Genomic DNA, 19825 nt, shown 5'->3' with positions numbered 1-19825 from the left:
GGAAGGAAGGAAGGAAGGAAGGAAGGAAGGAAGGAAGGAAAAGGAAGGAAGGAAGGAAGGAAAAGGAAGGAAGGAAGGAAGGAAAGTGGGAAGGAAGAGAAAAAAGAAAAAGAAAAAAGAAAAAGAAAAAGGAAGAAAAGGAGAAAAAGAAAAAGAAAAAGAAACTCCCTTAAAACTAACCATGCCTCTAAATATTACCACTATTTCAGACAAAACAAAATCCAGCACAAAGCTCTACATGCAAGGGGCAGTTTGAGACTACAGAAATGCCTTGTCAATAATACAATTAAATAAGCTTCTCTCCTTACTCAGATCCAGTGTTCTCATCCCCATTACAGAGGGAGACTCCAGAGTTTAGAGAGATCTGTTGACTTGCCTGACGACGTACCTAGAAGTGACTGGCAGATATGTCATGCTAGGCCATCGTGAAGCCATGCTTACAGTGGCTTCATTGCTTACAAAGCCCATCATCAAAGTTGGACAAGTGTCAATTCTGTTTGGGGAATTTTGTTCACAAGAACGCAAAGATAAGTAAGACAGTGTTCTCAGGGTTTTCCAATTAAAGTGCGGCTTACAAAGTATTGATTCCTGTCTGGAGAAATGGCTCAGCAGTTAAGAGCACTGCTCTTCCAGAGGTCCTGAGTTCAATTCCCAGCAACCACATGGTGGCTTACAACCATCTGTAATGGAATCCAATGTCTGAAGAGAGTGACAGTATGTTCACATGCATAAAATAAATAAATAAGTCTTCTTTTAAAATATTGATTTTGAGATTGTAGGGGAGTGTTTGCATGTTTGATTAATTCATTGATTTTTCTTTTATGGAGAAAGGTCTCACTATGTAGCCCAGACTACTTGGAATTTATAATCCTCCTGTCTCAGTCTTGTTTTACTTTACTTGTTCTATATGACCAGTTCCATATTGTGGGTAAAGATCAAGGAAAAGTACTATGTGGGTGTTTAACATGTATTTACATGTGTTCAAAAATGTTCACAGAGCAGAGAGACCACAAAAACCATTTCCTTGAGTATATACAGCAATTGCCTAAAAAACTGAGGTAATGAGTTTAATAGGGCAAATACACACACACACACACACACACACACACACACACACACGTGCAGTGTTCAGTCTGAAAGTATTCTATGAAGATAAAATGATGCCGGGTAGGAGCTTGCTCAGAGCCGGTTTCTTACAGAGATAGGCAAAGCCAGACACCCACCTTCATATGGTCTAAAGTATTCCTGTAAGAGCCACAGATTATTTAGCTGGGATTCCTCTTCACCACTAAGTCCCAGAAGCACAATGGCACCATGCTGAGAGGAAATCCTGCAGATGCCTCTAAAAGAGAGCTCCCTGCAGCAGACACCAAGTAAAGACAAATTAGTGGCGTCCAAGTCCTCCTCCCTCTATGGTAGGGCCTATGCGGGGGAGCTGTGCTTGTACATCATGTCTACTAACATCATAACAATATCAATCACCCTTTTTCAACTTGAAATGTCCCTGCATCTTGGGAGCTTAACATGAGACTTGGAAGTAGAATAAACTTTATTCAAAAAGAACACTAAAGGAGAAATGCATTCTAAAACAGAAAGGATGGCAAGAATGTCACCAGGAAGGGATAGAAACAGCTGGGGAGGAGGAAGGACAGCAGAGAGTGTGCAGAGGGGCTGGGAGGGGAGTGTGGAGCCTTCAGTGTCCAACAGTCTCACACAGACACCCAACAGTTTCCAAGTTTTCCCCTTTACCAAAAGTAAAATTTGGAGCAATACATGATTTGTGTGCACTGAGCGTGATACCAAGCACTTAAAACCTTTAGCTATTGCAACCGCCTTGCAGAGGGCACTATGGTTCTCCTTTCGCGTGCCTGGAACTGAGACACAGAGTAATTAAGTCACCTGCCCAAAGCTGCCGAGATGGAATTAGGTTCAAAAAAAGAACCTCCTTGCCTCCAATCCTCCATTTCTATGTGGTGCAGAGCTGTCTGCTTGCCTTCTGTGTGGGTCAGCTCTCTGTCACTGTGACAACTTAAAGAATTCAAAGGTTATGTTGACTCACAGTTTCAGGAGTCTCAGGGCTGTGTCATTTCTGAGCCTATGCTGAAAAAGAACATCACTCAAGGGAGGACATGAAATACAAACGCTGTTTACCTCATGACAAGCAGGAAGCAGAGGGAGAGGAAGGAGCCTAGGCCCTCTAAACAAGTCCCCAATGACCTAATGTCCTCCAGTTAGGCCCCGACTAACAAATGGCCTACCTCCCAAGCAGCAAGGTCTGGCTCCCAAGGCTTTAATGCATACCCTCTGGGTCCAGCCTATAGTAGCCTGCCTGTTATGTCTCGGTTTTTCTTACTAGGCAGTGCTTGAAGAGTGTGAAATCTTGTCGTCTTTCCAGAATATCCTATATACAACTATCAAGATGAGGCTCCAAAGTACTATAGAGTTGATATGATATCCAAGAAAAAAAAGAAAAAAAAAAAATCCAGGAAAGAATCCAGGTAGAAATTCTAATGTCTGTCACTATGTATTTATCCCCAAAGTTACCTTTGTGAAAAAATATAACTTCCATTCTCAATACTCACTAGTAGTATTGGAGATTTGGCTTGATGGTAGAGTGTCTGCCTAGCAAGCACAAGGCCATGGGTTTGGTCCCCACCCAATGCCAGGAAAAAGAAATCTCAATACTCATGAGCAATGAGCTACCCAGCTGGGAAGGCCCCACAATGTGGGCAGAAAAACAGACAGGCAAAGAAAAAGAAGAATGTAGCCAAGCCCCAAGGAAAAAAATGTTAACATCCGGAACCAATTCACCCACACAGGCTAAGGAGCATAACACCCAGATCTCCACCATCACTCCAGCCTTACACACACACACACACACACACACACACACTCACACACACACGCACACGCACACACACTCATGCATGCTTAGTTTACTATCTGCTCAGATTGGCCTTGCATATGCAGGCAGCCCCTTCAGCAGTACCTACCACCCAGTCAGAATATCACAAAGAGGCCTTAAATCTCTGTGATGTCACAGTCTAATCTGGATAATGGACAGATGGGCCAGATAGCATCTAATGTGCCCTGCATTTGAACCAGGCATGCAGTTCTGAATGCTAGAGGAGAGATGGGATGGCCAAAGTCAGGCAAGTAACACATCTCACACAATCTCTATTTCAACTTGGACAGTCAAGGATCTTAGTGTTCCTTAAGAAAGGAAGTAGACCTGGAGCTTCGCAAGCTCCTATTGCCTCGAGAATGTGAGAATGTATCAAATCCCATAGATGAGTTGCTGGTGTGGACCAGGGCTGGCAGGGAAAAAGCAGAGCTGGAAAACAGATGGACTTTGACATCTTGCTCACTTCAACTTGTAAAGGCTCCTTTTCTGTCCTTCGGCACAACTGACAGGAATGTAACAGACTGCACAATTAAACAGCCAAGAACTGCATTATATATATGGAAATCAGGGAGGTAAATGGGTGTAGATTTTCTCCAAATCCCTGTTGGAGACATCTGGCTCTCTAAGAGAGGAAAGTTGCATAGAGTGGGAGGGAAGGGAGGGGAAGGGATGGAGAGACAGTGAACAGGTGGACAAAAAAGGGAAGAAAGCAAAGAAGCTCCCTGATAAGTTCCTGATTGCATACTGGCATCTCATCCAGTTAAAGCAGGAGAGGCTACAAGTGAACGTAGGTGTTTATCCTGAGAGTGACAGACCTCAGAGCAAACAGGACTGCACCAAATAGAGCTGTTACAAACAAAGGAATCAGAGCAGCCACTGAGAGGTTAACGTTAAAGCCTACTGGAAGAGTGGGTGTACTCACCCTGGGTCCTCAAGGCAGTTTCCTAATCCTCAGGCATTAAAAGGAAGCCACTGTGGAAATCAGCATCTCTTCCTTTGTAAATTCAATCCATGGCAAAGGGATTTCAGCTGTGATTGCTGACTTTGAGAAAATCAGCTGTACTTAGGAGTGAGGGAACTGCCCGTCGCTGCAACTGATACTTTCCTAAGCTGTTCCATTTTGAATCAATTACCAATGAGACTCCATCCATTCCGTTGTGAGTGGAGAAGGGGAATGGGTAAAACAGAGCAGTTAGTTATCCTGAATCTCACTGCAGGAGGGGATTTAGGATGAGGAGGCTTTAGGTCGAATTCAATATGTAGCCACTACCCTTCAGACTTGAGATGTCTGTTCTTTACAGTCAAAAAAAAAAAAAAAAAAAATCAGAGCACAGCAAGAAGACTGAACATGTCCCATTCCAAAGATCATGAATTAGAAACTCCACTGATACTGCTGTCCCTGGAACCCTCTACAGTGGGTGCCATTAAAGCCACCTGAACACAGGAGGGACTAACAACAAAGGACCAGAGACCTAAAAGTATAAATAAGCTCTTACAATGATTAATGATCAGTTTGGGGTATAGCAGGCAGCAAGCTCAAAATGTTCTTTCTACAGCAGTTAAAAATCATCTCAGCTGGACTGTGGTCTGGCTTTAATCCCAGCACTCTGCAGGCAGAGGCAGGAGGATCTCTGTGAGTTCGAGACCAACCTGGTCTACAGAGTGAGTTCCAGGACAACCAGGACTACACAGAGAAACCTTGTCTCAGAAAACAAAAACAAAAGCAAAACCAAAACAAAGCCACATCTCCAAAGGAAACAGTAGAGGGCAGCTCTATGGATACTGGCAACAGGAACAGTTCAAATCGGACACTAGCCAGCGGAGGTGAGAGGAAACTGGAACTGCAAGGCTGTGTGTTGAATCTTTTGAACCTCAACTTCCCAGTATGTACAATGGAGAAACAATGATTTTGTTTCCCCTCTGAGGACTAGCTGGCAAGTGTAATAAGCAAACAGTTAAGGGGCTGGCTAGGTGGCTCAGGGATTAGGAACACTTGTTGCTCTCTCAGAGGACAGGAATTCCATTCTACAAGCTCTTTCCCCCTCACTTTCAGGTCTTCCTTCCAGTTAATCTTTTGGTGCTGGAGAGGTGGTTCAGCATTCAAAAGCAGTGGCTACCCTCCTGAAGGACTAGGGTTAGAATCCCAGCACTCACGAGGTGGCTCACACTGTAAGTCTGGTTCTGGGTGATCCAGTGGTTTCTTCTGACCTCCAATTGGCACTGCACACATGTGGTGCACAGACATACATGCAGGCAAAACACCCGTGTATATTTTTTTTAAAAAAGTGAGTCTTTAAGTTATCCCTTAAACTTACCCCTTAATTCCTTCCTGATCTCCTCCTCCTCTGCCTCTTCTCTTTTCTCTTCTCTCCCTCTCATTTCTCTCTCATACATGTGCATGCACATACACACACACACACACACACATAAACACAGGCATGCATGAACATACACACACAGAGAAACACACACACAGAACCACACACAAACACAGACACACATAGAAACACACACATACACACAGAGAGAAACAGACACACCCCACTCTGTCCCCTCAGAGCTGAGCTCTTTGGGGAGTGGTTAACCTGAATGTGGCAGCCCTACCTTCTACCTACTGCATGGCAGCCATGTGTCTCCATCCTTGGGCACCCCAACTCTCTCCCTTCGAGCTCATCATGTTCTGGCTTTTTGTCTCAGTGGAATACTGAGTAGCAACAGCTCTCAGTTCTGCCTAAGTTTATTTACCGCACATACTCAGGCTCTGTACTGCTTCTATTCACGGACTATAAATAGGGTAAGGAGCCAACTCCTAGAGAAAAATAGGGAGGTGCACACTGGCTGCACATAGATTACAATTTTCAGGCATTGCACACTCATGCTAATCACTAAAGACACCAACTATTTTCAACTCATGCAGAAGGAATGTCAAATATTAAGGTAAGCTTTTCTTCCTGTGTATGTACTGTCTCAGCTGATCCTAGTAACAACCACTATTAAAAAATGAGCACACTTATTGTTATTATTCCACAGAGGCAAAGCTTGTGTTAAAGGACATTAAGTTGCCTGAGATCATACAATTAGGACGTGTTCGAACCAGAGCTCTGAAGCAAGCAACGTGACCCCAAGAATATGCACTTTGAACGGGGTTCCTATGACACATTCATTGCACCAAACAGAAATAATAACACAGGGCTGGAGAGATGGCGCATAGTTAGGAGCACTGGCTGCTCTTCCAGAGATTTTTAATTCAATTCAAAATCACACAGTGGCTCACAAACATCTATAATGAAATCTGATGTCCTTTAGCATGCAGGTGTACATGCAGATAGAGCATTCATACACATAAGATATATAAATAAATAAATCTCTTTTGTTTTTGTTTTTCTAGACAGGATTTCTCTGCATAGTCCTGGCTGTTCTAGAACTAACTGTGTAGACCAGGCTGGTCTTAAACTTAGAGATCTGCCTTGCACTACCATGCCTGGCAAAAATTAAAAAAGAGAGAGAGGGAGAGAGAGAGAGAAAGAAAGAAACAAAGGAAGAAAGAAAAAGTAATGCAATAAGAGTAACTGTTTTCATATTTGAACTTGCTGCATGTAAATAATTAGAAATATGTCTGTAAGTGTACACATATGTATACTTTATATATCAACTCAATGACTGATACATTTACATATCCAAAGAATGTTGCTATTTGTTATCATTTGTATTGGGCTATGATTGTCATTGCATTTTTATTGTTTACTAAATGCTAAATTCTCAAACAAAACAAAACAAAACAAAAACAAAAGCAATGAGAACAAGGTCCTTCTCTCAAGGCAATCTCCAGAGTAGTGGTGAGTCAAGGGGAAGTAGTAAAATTTGCATATCCCAGGGTCTGTGCAAGGTGAAGTCATAGATGGGGGTAGGAAGCCAGCACTGGGTGAGAAAAGTCTGTAAGAAAGCAGGACCTCACAAAATAGGAACAAGAGAAACACCACTAGGTGTGTGCAGGACCCGGGTTTTGCCTCTGACCCTGCCCTCAAGTTCAGCTGCTATGAATAGAGGTCTTGAATGCTAAGCTGCCTTCTGATCTATCTTGTTGACAAGCCTTCAGCCTGTTACTAAGTCATCCTTTTAGCATTCTCATGTCCTTGCCAGATCAAGGTCTCAGCTTAGCAGGCTAGACGTGGAAAATAGTTCCTGGTGCTTTCCATCGGGCTCAGGCAGGGAGAGAGAGCAAGTGGTTTTCCCCCAGTTCAGCTCACCAGGGATACACTACTTTCCTCAATCTTTATTTTTCGGATGCTTGATTTTTCTGATTATTTCTGGGAAATGAACCGAATATGGTCAAAGGATAAATCATTTGCATTTCCTTTCAGTTCACTGGTGCCTCAGAGCTCTTGTTGGCCCTTTTCATTTAGGCATCAAACACATAGGATTGAAATCGCCGCTCTCTGTTTTCTGAACATGTGATATTAATATAATATAATTTCAAGAGCTCCATGAAAGCACCTAATTTTAGCTCTAAATTTTTTTGACCTTAGATTGGTATTACTGCACTGTTCCACAAGTGCAGTAAAATTTCCCTCATCCCACTGGTGTAAAAGGGTGGGTCAAGTATTGGCCAAGGTGCATTGGGAGAAAGTGTTAATATGTTCAAAACAAGAGCTCACAGGGGCAGTGGAATCTTGTGGCTAAATGGGCTTCATGTTTCATTTGAAACTGGCTCTCTCATCTCACAAGCCAGAGACGGAGGCCTCACTAGCTGCTATGAAACAATTTTAAAACTTTCTTTCAACATTAATATGTCTGCTTTTATATCTCTGTTTCAACTTTAATACCAAAGCCAGCAGTACAATTTAAGCTTCCTGCTTTAAATGAGTCCCGCCCTCTTTCTACCATAGTACAGGGACATAGAATAGAGTATGGAGAGAGGGTGTGGAAGTCTTGGTTGTCAGACCCTTGAGAGGAATCACAGACAACATCCCCACTCTGCTTTCTGAACCTTCTCATTCTTTTAGATTGGAGCCATAACACTCTGTCATTGTCTCTTTAAAGTCTAAACTTTAAACTAAACGGCTTTCTTTTTTTTCCTTCTTCTACTAAATAGTGTGTAGATATAGATTCATGAACCGAATATGGTCAAAGAATAAATCATTTGCATTTCCTTTCAGTTCACTGGTGCCTCAGAGCATGTAGATTCTCCTCTATGCTAGTAACAGCTGTGACAGCAACAAATCTGATTAAGCTTCTGACTTGAAAAATATTGAAATCAGGGAAAGCACGATGTGGACACAGCCATTGACCCAAAATGCTTTGCCCCTTCCCACTTCGAAGACCAGTTGCACAGTTTTGTTGTTGTTGTTGTTGTTGTTGTTGTTGTTGTTGTTGTTGTTGTTGTTGTTAAAAAAATACTCAAGCTACCTAACTACTGGCTTAGGTCCAGGCCATTCCGGTCTGGCACAGTGGGTGGCCTGAGGCAGTAGTTCCCTGTACCCGCTAAGACTGAGCTCACCAGAGAGGCCTTCCTGCTGAATTTGGTGATTTCCACTAGTCCGTCCCCAGCCTTCTCTGAAAAGTTGAGTGGGTTCCCTTTTAAGAAAGTCACTTGTCTGTTCACAGTCTCCCCAATAACAGCCAAAGAACAATCTCTGTCCGCAGGGGGCAACGCAGAGTTCCCAAAAGGAGTCTACCTTAGGCAAGGTAACCAACAGTATGATTTTCTTTCTTTTTAACAGACTGGCTACAATATTTACTGACCCTAGAATTACCCATTTGGAAATGGTTAAGGATTAAAAGTTCTGCAGGCCCAGGGATTCTTGCTTTCTAATTGCTAATGTTTGAAGTCAGTTTGATTCCTCGGAAATTTGTTCAGCCTGATGAAAGCAAAACCCAAACTCCCCTCAGGGCTCGAGGTGTAAGATCTTTGGGTTCCGTTGTTTTTCTTTCGTTGTTTGGGGGGAGTCTGATTGTTTTGAGGGATGCCTTCTCCCAGGACTTCCCGGGTTAGTCAGGAGCCCTCTCACTCTTCCAGTATGTAATTAGAGCGACAACTCGCAAGGCCCATCCCTCGAGATTAAAAACTCAACCAAAAAGGGCTCAGCTGCTCCCTTCTCCTGTCTGCCACCTCCCTCCCCCGACCCCGACCCCAGCGCCTGCAGCCCCGGCCCCACCGGCCAGCATCCCTGCTCCAGAGCTGGATCCAAACTTGTTCAGGAAACACTGCGATCTCCACCTCTCTGCACTGCGGAGGCCCAACCCCGGCTTAGCCCCTTGTGAAGATCATCCGAATTTCCCCAGTTATGGGTTCACAGGGAAGGATGCACTCTAGTTCCTTCGCTGGTGAAATGTCAGCTGAAATTTCTTGCGAGACGCCTAAAAAGCTACCGTTTTCCCCCAGCGGAAAGGCAGCTGAAGTGAGGCGCGAGGAGCAGAGAGCAAGGTTAACTGTCTCTGGATCCTTAGGAGACCTTACTATTGTGCTGGTGAAGACAGGAACAGAAAACTTCAGAGAAGGCCGCGGATACAGGATTTAGGGAACCCGTTCATCTAGTTGGAAGTACACAAAGTTTCCAGGTCCCCCACTAGAGGTATAAGGATCTCTAATAAAACGGAACTTTACCAGCCATGCGATAAATTTGTCTTTGGGTTTTTGTTTCTTTTTCTTGTGTGTTTGTTTTATTGAGACATTTTGTAGCCCTGGCTGGCCCAGAACTCTTTAAAGAGCCTGTCTCTGCCTACTGATTACTCAAACTAAAAGTGCGAGCCTCCACACCTCCAGTATCTCCAGGAGTTTGTTTGCTTGTCGATTTCCTTTAGGTCTCATCCTATAAAGCATGCGGCAATTTTCTGCACACATCTCATCTAAACTTTGACAACAATGTAAGAGGGAAAAAGAAAGAAAAGAAATGGAAGACAATTAGGGGATACATTTCTACATTGTTTTATATTTCCTAAATTAATTTTTTTTCTAATTCGCAATGCTTATCTCAACTCTATAATGTATAATTATTATCCAAATTTCTCCTATTCCACTTACTTCCTGTGGGAGGCATGAAATTATTTCCTAGAATTAAAAGTAACATTCTGTTCATACAAACTAAAAGTGGCATTATTCACAAAATTAAATAACTAATTAAAGGAGAAACCTTGCTGTCAGTGTCTAGTGTTGTTTTCAATCACATTTGTACAATTTCACACGCTGATATTTCTCTTAGCATTTGTTCAAAGTCGTTGGGTGAGTCTATGAGGAAAGTGGAAACACTCGGTATCTAGAAGTTTCAAATCTTAAATTCTATAGAATTTAAAGTACACATAAAAATTCACCAGCTGGATGATTGTGACCCATGCCTTTAGTTCCAGCACTCAGGGAAGCAGAAGCAGGCAGATTTCTGAGGTTGAGGACAGCCTGGTCTACAAAGCCAGTTCCAGGACAGCCAGGGCTACACAGAGAAACTGTCTTGAAACACACACACACACACACACACACACACACCTCACAAAGCTTTGCCTTTCCTAATGTATGTTCCTAATCTGTTAAACTGGCTACACCCTGCACACAAGGAGGTTTGGGGGGTGGGGGAGGCAGCAACTTCTGGTTCTGAACTTTCCTGTGAATATAGTGTTCAAACATGGCTGTGGTGTTCACATGCATAAATGTGTCCTTTTTACACCTTCATAATGCACACGCTGGATACTAGTTTGTTTGTTCATTTGTTTTAAATACAGAGTCTATGTAGAGATTGCCTGATTTCACTTCTGATATGAAAAGCTCCTTAGCAGTTTGTATGCAACAAAACACCCAGCCTCTATTCTACTCCATGCCACTAATGGTGCTGAATACATGGTGATTAACCCTCTCCAGTTGCTTAAGTTCCCCACATCTTCCATTTCACAGCAGGTCCTCCCTACCAAGTCTCATTTTTCCACCCAGACACTTGGAGCAAAGGCCTCACTTAAATTAAGTAATGATTATCCTTCCCCCAAAGAAGTGTAAACAGACCTGATTTATAAATTTGCTAATTGCTGTTCCCAGTGCAAACCCAGGGAGTATCTCAGTCACATGCATATAAAATTCCAGGCTTACTAAAAACCAGCAAGGGCAAAGTCAGAAAAAACCCCATGCAGAAAAGAGTGCACAGATATTCCACAGCCAAGAGTTCCCTGGTTTGTTCCTCATTTGGAGAAAAGAAAAGAAAAAACTATTCCAAACAGTCAAAATGTGAGCCATAGATGAGATTGTGATTTCAATGATGTCTACTCAACTGGTCTGACTTTTGTGAGTAAGAAAGAAGCAGCTACACCTCCAGGATGTTCATCAGCTAGATTTCTGCATTTCAAGGATGGAGAGAGGATTTTGAGCAGCGGCATTCCAATCTGCTCTTTAGTCCTGCTGCGGAATTTGCACCGGCCAACTCTCCCTTGCCCCCCTCCCCACATGCACACTTTTTCTACTCTGAGACCATACCACCACACTGAAAGGAATTTACACACACATTTTTTTTTACAGTAACTATATTTGTCCTGGGTATAAGAGCAGAGTTCTACTGGGGGCCATGATTAGACTCTCCAAAGAATTAGTCTTTCATATTAATATCTTGATTTTTTGCTAACAGTCTTGCTGTGGTGTATCTGGAATATTCTGCTTTTTAATGAAAGCAATGAATGCCATAGGGTAGGCTTGAGTCAGCAGCATTTAGGGCTTCTGAACTGGGCTGCATTTGACTTTCTGCATCTGTCTAGTCTGAGTGATTAAAGATGGAGGGTCATTTCCATTAGGGTTGTATCCACATGCAAAAAAAATACTGTACAGAGAAGCAGAGAACACGCATTACTATTCTGGTTTTTTGTTGTTGTTGTTGTTGTTGTTGTTGGGTTGACCCTCAGGTTACGAGCTCTAGGCCATTCTTCACTCATACCACACAAACTAAAAATATTGTGCATGAATAATTGTCTTTCAAAATTACAATTTTACAGCTCCGGGGTTATTGATATGAGGGTGCAGTTGATTTCTGTTTGAATTATGCTCCAAGAAATTTAATTCTTTCTCCCTGCACAAACATCATCTTAGGAACTCTGGGAATTTCATCTGCAAACTCAGGAGATGCAAAGTGGCTGGATGGAAATTCTGAAGCATTGTTCAACGACGACTAAGACTAATGTAAGAACTCCGGAGATGGAGAATCCAGGGGGGAAACGAATTGAGACTTTCAAGGACCCTTGGTTGTGAGCAGATTTCAATAGGGAAGCCTTCCTTGGGGATGGAGGTGGGGCACAAGAGAGGAATCTGAGATCCCGAGTGAGCACTGTAGTCTAGAGGTGTAGGGGTGACTTCTCCCCGAACCTCAGCGATTATTATTATTAGATTATTATTATTACGCAGACCAGTTTGTCAGCCTGAGCCTAGTATTCAGTAGCTTGAGGATGGGGTTAACTACCGAGAAGTAAGCTGCAGCAAGGCCCCCTTGGCCGCCCCTCACAAGAAGCCATGGTGACCTAAGTTTCCCTCACTCTCTGGCCTCTGTTGTTTCTGTGAGGTGTACTGAGTTGGGATTACTCTCCTTTTCAACCACTACCTTCTACCACCACCGGGATTTTACATAGTCTCCACAACCAATTCCTACCGCCTAGCCTCGGATAATAGGCCCCTTTCTCCAAGCACCCCGCGCATCCACAGACGTTTGCCTTAGACACTGACGAAGGCGTGTTTGAAAAGACACTCTTGGCCCTCATCTTCCAGTGAATAGTTGAATGTCTTTGGTTGGACCATCCTTTCCAACCAAAACCAAATTCGATCCTTACCTCCTCCTCTGCTTCTTCTTCACACAAGATCACTTACCAAAGAGGGGGCCTCTGAGGAAGACTGTTTTGAAGGCAAATTTCCAAGTCCCACTTAATAATCCCTTCTCTGGTGCCGGGTGCACCCTGGACACATGAATGTGTCCGGGGTAGTGCCCACAGCACAGAGGAATAACAGTCCTATGCGCAGGCCCCTAACCCAGGCAGACCGTCGGCAGCAGCTTAGGGTTCCGCACACCTTACCCTGGCCACCTGAACCTAGTGCTTGAAATTAGTATTCTTCCCACCCAGCTCATCCCTCTGTATCCGTTTCTTAAATGTCAGCGCCAGCGCCCAGTCACTTGCTCTTTTACCCTATTTCCCTATTGGGATTGGGGTGGGTATAATGTCAGGATTAAAATCTCAGTTTTACTCTGAGCGAACAAACAATACACTGGAAGATTAATTAATGTGACCAGTTGGTCTCGATAAGTCGGCAGTCACTAGAAACGAAGTGCTTTGGGGCTGCTGAGGCTTCTGCTTGGGCAGAAGTTTCTCCTATCTCGTTTCTCGAGGGTTTGCGCTGGTGGATGCAAACGAAAACGTTAAGAAATTCTGCTTAGCCCGAGTGTGAGTGTGCTTGAGTGTGCCTGCCTGTACCTGCCCACCCGCGACTGATGCCACCTCCCTAGACTGGTGGAACCCGTGGCTGGCCGAAAGGCCTTCGGCCTGCAGGCTGGAAACGGAGAAATCCCTCCCCCAGAAGGTTTGAATTATTTCGCTCCGCAGGAGACCGGGCCTTGGCCTTACTCCGCTGAAGATTCGGGCGGGAAATGTCCAAACCAAAGATGGGGGAAGGAAGCCCAGTGGAGCGTCGAATGGGTCCGAGTGCAGAGGGCGCCGCCCCGCGCTCGAAATACATTTTCAAGGCCGCAGCCACCGCCACTGCTCCGCCAATCCTGAGTGAAAAGTTTCTTCTGTTGGGCTTAGCCACCGGCCAGGGCCTTGAGACTCTCTCCGGCTGGTGGCTTCCAAGTCCTAGAGACTTATCCGAAAGACAAGGAGTGGGAGAGCGAGTGCCATTAGGAAACTAGGGCAGACATCTGTACCGAAGTCCCGCAGACCTTGAGATTTGGGAGGCCACAAGGCTTCCATGGAAGTTTTTGAAATAGTACCGTGTCCTCTGACCGATGAGTACCCTCCAAAGTGGAGGTCTTGGCTAGCTGCCCTCCCCACTCCTATCCCCCAGCTACAGGTTGGCGCCCCAGGCTTCGGGTGCTCAGGCGCCAACTAAAGCCAGCTTTGTCCAGACCCGGAAAGAAAATCGGTTCTTGAAAAGGCAGAGGGCCAGCCCGAGTCTCTGAATTTAAAAGTTTGCTTTGCTGTTCAGCTTTACAATTTGGGCCCTGGGTTGTCTGACGGTCTCGTTGGTTTCAGGCTTAGGTAGGGCCAGCCGAAAATAGTTGTATCATCGGTCAAAGAGAAGATGGTGAGAGCACAGCTACTTTGCCCCATGAGTATTTAATCTTGCCCCAGGCCCCAGGCACTTTGGTTTTATTTTGTGTTTATTTTCCCCCTTTGCTTAAGACCAACAACTCACACATCAACTTCTTCCACCCTAACAGAAGACAAATCCTGAAACCCAGTAGGAGAAACGTACTCCTCTGGACAGGATAGCTCAGCCATCTAAGTGATTCCTTCTAAATGTGGCCTTGTGTGGGGGACAGGGAACTATACTAGAGGAGGAAGAAAAGCTACCCGGCTCTCAATTTTTTGCTCACAAATTGTGCAGTTAGGTCTAGAATGGACAGCTATGACAGGGTTCAGACTGTCTCCACACCAAGACCCCCCCCCTTTTTTCCCCTGAAGGATAATTTCTCATCCCACGTCCAGAGCAGAAGAAAGCCTTTAAGTCATTGCCAGAGCTCCAACCTGAAGGTCTCATCTGCCCAAGGCCATGCCAGGCTACCCAATGTTCTCAATTTTGAATTCCTTCTTCAGGAACCTTGCTCATTAATTCATTTCGTTGTTTCCTAGCCTTAGTGTTCCCCCTTTCTTTTTAAACAGGCGATCAAATAATGGAATAGAGCGCCTGAACCGTGTCGCTTAGGGTTAGCTCTATATTCCATCCAATTTTTGTCAGGCCGAGACTGGGGCTACTAAACAAAATTCCAGAGACCAGCTCTCCACATTCACATGACTGGAATATTCTCTTTTCCAGCTCCTCTCTTTGCTTCCCTCACTTTTGCCCGATAAAGACAGAAGGAGGGAGCTTCGAACTATATCAATGGTTTTGGGGACCCCACATGCTAAGCCCCTTTGAGCTTAGGACACCAGACACACTCCCAGCAACCCAGACTCTCCCTCTGAGAAAAGCACCCTTGACAAGACATTAGTCTTGCTAAGTCGAATAATTTCTCCCTTCTCCGCTGTCAGGAAAATAAAATAACAGAGATTCCCAAATCGAAAGTTGCCAGAAGGCCTCTAAGACATTCCAATAACTGTACAGATCCTTACTGAAATCCTGACAGCAGATAAATTGGGTGACGGGATGGGCCCTGACAGAATAGAGGACACACATTAGCTATCGTAGGTTCCTTCCTGGATTGCCCACACAGCAGACAGACCTAGTGGACCTGCCCTAGCTCCCAAAGAGGGAAAGTCGTGGATGGATGGAATAAATCTCCTTTTAATTTTCTTTTCATCGACTAATAAAAATAATTCCCCAGCACTAAACCCAAATTCCGTAACGGGCCGCAAGAACACGGAGATTTCATGAAACTCTGTCTCTGCAGGTCTCTGGCTAATCGAGTTATTATTAGCCTCGGGAGCGTGGAAACTGAACTGTCACTGCTGAAAGAGAAAATGTAAGCGACAGCTGTCCCTCTTCGGGCTTTGGCTAGCTTTCAGGCCAGGATCCCCAAGCTCCCGAACCTACTGCTGCTCCCATTCCTTCGTGGGCGGCTGCCCGACTCTCCCCCCTCCCCCAAGCCATAGGACAAGGGGTCTAGTCCTGGATCCTAGCTGGTCCGCAGGGACACCTTCTGCAGGGTTTTAGAAATCTGGGCTGAAAATACTGTTTGTTGAAAGTATTCTGAAGCCACTAAACCGAGTTATGAGTGTTGTGTTTGTGCGCGTGCTTACAGGATTTTGACAACAGCTGTTCCCCCGGGCTGTTTTGCACTGTTGAAATCTTGGCACTTAATACAAAATGTGAAGCTGTTTTCTCCCTCTTACCGGTCTGTTAAAATACACACATTGACATCCGCCTTGAGTTTTAAGTGTTCTGTGCATATTAATTGTGTACAATATGGATAGATCTAAGAAAATTAGTTGAAACGTGCACCCACCCAAATACTGAGATGTGGGCACGGATTAAAGACCTGGGTCTCAGGATACAGTGTCTATCTACTATGTCCCCAGTGAGGTAGAAATAGTTGTACTCCACCATCTAAAACTTAGTTTGGAGAGAAACTAAAAGAGAAAACCGAAACATTTCTCATGGCTGCCTTATAGGCTTCGCCGGGCAGCACTCGGGGGCTCTCAGAAGTACAGAAGCAAGTCTCAGATCCACTGGGCTCTTTCTCCAGTGTCTATGACGGAACTCTTCAAAACCCAGGGACCCGCAGCCCTTGGTCTCTGCCACAAGAGAAGTGGGATGAACGCAAGTAGGCCTTGAAATTGGCGATTAAAACGCAAGGCTCGGGCCAGGCCCCCAAATTGGTTCCGGCGAATTTAGGGAGGCTCAAGGTACTTATGCCAAGAAAAAGGAACCCAAGTCGGAGTGAGGCAGGGAGTCAGCAGGCAGGGCCTCTCTCCACTCGCGGGGATACCGGCTGGTGTTCTTTCTCCACCCGCCTCCCATCGTCCGATCCGACACACTCACCCGGGTGGGGCTCCAGGCCGTGTGTCGCCGGGTCGTCTGTGTCTCCGAGTGGGCCTGCGGGACTCAGCGCCTCCATGGACAAGTCCAGCCCCTTCTCCTCCCAGTCTCGCAGTTTCCGCTTTTTATTTGAGCCGATCAAGGCTTCAACGGAGAAGGCATGTGCTCGGGAGCTCAGGGCGACTGCAGATCTTCTCCGTTCACTCATTTTAGCCGCCCGCACCCGGGTCTCCTCTCGCCCGCGCTACTGAGCTGGCAGCCCTGCGGCCGCACGCTCCGAGCGCCCGCCGACCCGGCCCTGGAGAGGCGGCGGCGCCGCGGCCGAAGCTGGGGCGGCGGCTCCGCGGGTGATCTGCGCCCTCCCTCCGTGTCCTCCCCCGCCCTCGACCGGATCAGACCGGTGCCCCCAGCTGCCCCAGCCTCTAGGAACGAGCGCGACGAAGGCCGCCCGCCCGTTGCATGAGCACTGAGTCCAGCTCCCCACCCACCCGGGCAGGCGCTCACAAACTCTGCTGACTGAACTTCATCTTTTCTTTTTTTTTTTTCTTTTCTTTTCTTTCTTTCTTTTTTTAATTCACTCCCTCTCTCTCCTCCCTCTTCCTTTTTCTCCTCCCTCTCCCCCTTCCCCTTTCGTTCTTCCCGTCCTTCCCTGATCCAAATTTCTGGGAAACTTTTCCCCCCTGAATTCCTCCCTTCCTGAGGAACAGGGGGTAGGCAGTGAGCTCCCGTCCGAGGGGTGAGGGAGAAGGGAGGGGGAGTAGAAAAAGGCAGAGGGGAGGAAAGTCAGCCCCCAGCCAATGGCAAGAAAGGAACAAGAGAAAGCCCGAGAGCTCGGGCCAATGGGGAGAAGGGAGAGACTGAGGCTCGGGCCAAGGCTGTGCGCTGGCTATCCCCAGGATGCTTCTCTGCCAACTTTAACCCCTGGCTTCCCGGCGCCCGACTTGTTTCTCTGGAGGAGGAGGGCAGTCAGGACAGCTCAAAGTCAAAATCTGATCTTCGCCTTTATAGACTCTACAAGTCCAAATACGAATCCATACAGTCTTCCTTCCAAACTCTCAGGGTCTAATAGAGCTAGCTGTCCGTACTCAATTCAGATGCAGATCTGGGAAGTTGATGCTGTGACAAAATGCTAACCTGTCTCCTTCCTCAAGAAAAAAAAAAAAAAAAAAAAGAAGAAAAGAAAAGAAAAAAGGCAGAAGATATTTTTGATTATATCACCCATGCCCCCAAGGGTTTTGAGATCTGCCCAAATTTCTCTACGCAGGTTTCTACTGTGTTTCAGATCAATGACTTTCTAAGCGGGTCTGGTTAAGGCAAAAAACGAAACAAACTGAAATGTCCTGTTGCCATCCGGTCTTATAACTGAGCATTTCAGGACTCCAGGCTCCTTGTTCTACCTGATGGAGGGAGGAGACAGGCCCGCTGAGAGTTAAGAGACCAGCCCGCTTAGCTTGCCTCGGGGTCTGCAAATTTACCCTGCTAGACTGCCCCCCCCCGCACCACACAAATATTAACTTTCATAGCGCAGCAGACTCTGAGCTGCGCTTCGCCTATTCCGGGCTCTTATTCCAAAGAACCCACAGCTGGTGCCCAGAAAAAGACAGGTAAGACTTCTGATAGCCGCCGGGAAGGAACTTTTTCAAAATTTCTTTAAATCCCCTCATATTTAAAACTCGGCTCTCATCTCTTACCAATGATCTCCCTTTGCTCCCGCTCCTCACTTTTAAAGCTTTCAGGACGGTTCATTCTCCACAGATAACCTAGGAACTTAAAAACAACATCGCCCACCATTTTTGTTATCCACCAGCCCACCAGGTTATTTATCCTGATTATGAATGGCATAAGGCCTCAGAACACAGACTTATACGGAGGCCAAAAAGAGAAGGGAAGGAAGGACGGAATGAAAAAAGAAAGGAAGGAAGGAAAGAAAGAAAGAAAGAAAGAAAGAGGAAAGGTGAAGAGGAAAGAAAAAAGAAAGAACAAGAAATCTCATATTTCAGAGCAGAGGCCTAAAAGCCTCATTTCCCCATTCCAAAGTCCCCGTCAAAATACTTCTATCCTGGGGCTATGAAGCTGGGAAAGGAGGAAAACTTAGCACCATCCGGGAGGCCCAGCAATAAGTCTAGCCAGGCGCTAAGCAAGGTCTGAGTAATTAAGTTAGAAGGAGTACAGAGCATATGAGCAGCTCCAGAGAACTAGCTGAGGGAAGGAGGGAAGGGAGGCTGTGCCACCTCTGAAAGGCCACATTTCCCCAAGGAAATTTAGTTCCTGCCATTATCATTGAGAGCCCTCTGCTGCTGGAAGCGACAACCATGTATTGAATGTTCGTTGGCCTTTTAAGAGGTAGGATTAACTTTGCTTTTTTAAATTTTCCCTCAAATCACGCTCTAGCCTAGACAAGGGCAAGCTGGTGGCAAGGCCAACATAAAAAGAGCCTTCCTTAAAGGGTATGTTGCCATCAGTCCTGGGTTCCAGGGCCTTCTTGGAGTTTTGTAAGACTTGAAGGCAGCAAGAATAAGAAAGCCAGAGGCATCCGTGGTTGTCCATGCAGATTCTGGGAACACATGAGTGTCAAGGAGCCCTTACCAACCAGCATTTCTTGTAGGAGCTGTGGCTGGATACTGAGTTCCCACAAAAAGTCCTGAAGACTTATTTGGAGCCCTACAAATCCCTTCCCCAGCAGCTCTTGCCTGACTCCAGCTTCTGGTCTAATAGGGACTCTCAGAACCCTGTGGCTACAAGCCAACAGTTCACCACGATGAATAAGAAAGCTTTGGGTCACCTTCTAGACTTTTCTATTTATTCCCTCCATCCCATTGTCTTTTTTGAAAGCTGCTTTTTTCCTATTCTCTGAAAGGCCTGGTTTGGACTGAGAAATGGATGTACCAAATAGGGCAGACACCCTCTGTGGGCTCACATTAGTCCTGCCCCGCCTCACCACTACTTTGGTCCAGAAAGAGACCTTGGACTGACAAACTGGCTCAACCTTTAGGGTGCTTGCCACCTTCAGGCCCAGCTACCTGCATTTGATCCCTGGAACCCACAGAACGGACTAAAGAAGAGCACCAATTTCTGCAATGTTCTCCTCTGGCCTCTGCTTGTATGCTACACCATGGCATGTACAAGTATGAGCGTAAGTGTGTGTGAGTGCTTCTGTACACACACACACACAGAGAGAGAGAGAGAGAGACAGACAGACAGACAGACAGACAGACAGACAGACACACATGAGGGGGAAAATCCACAGAAATATAATTAAAAACATTTAGAGAGCTCTT

General features: G+C 45.6%; 1 protein-coding gene across 1 annotated transcript in view; it reads right to left on the bottom strand.

The window, feature by feature from the left end:
• The window catches only part of Tbx15 (T-box transcription factor 15), a 102180-nt gene extending 85269 nt beyond the window's left edge, over positions 1-16911 (bottom strand). The window contains exon 1 of the mRNA XM_021196300.1: positions 16551-16911. Coding sequence (XP_021051959.1) covers positions 16551-16755 — 205 coding nt within the window. The 5' untranslated portion in view covers positions 16756-16911. The remainder of the gene's footprint in view (positions 1-16550) is intronic.
• Positions 16912-19825: the final 2914 nt, after the last annotated feature.

Source organism: Mus pahari, chromosome 4 (genome assembly GCF_900095145.1).
Source record: "Mus pahari chromosome 4, PAHARI_EIJ_v1.1, whole genome shotgun sequence".
NCBI lineage: Eukaryota > Metazoa > Chordata > Mammalia > Rodentia > Muridae > Mus > Mus pahari.
Note: the sequence above shows the minus strand (reverse complement) of the source record. Positions and strands in the feature narration are given on the sequence as shown.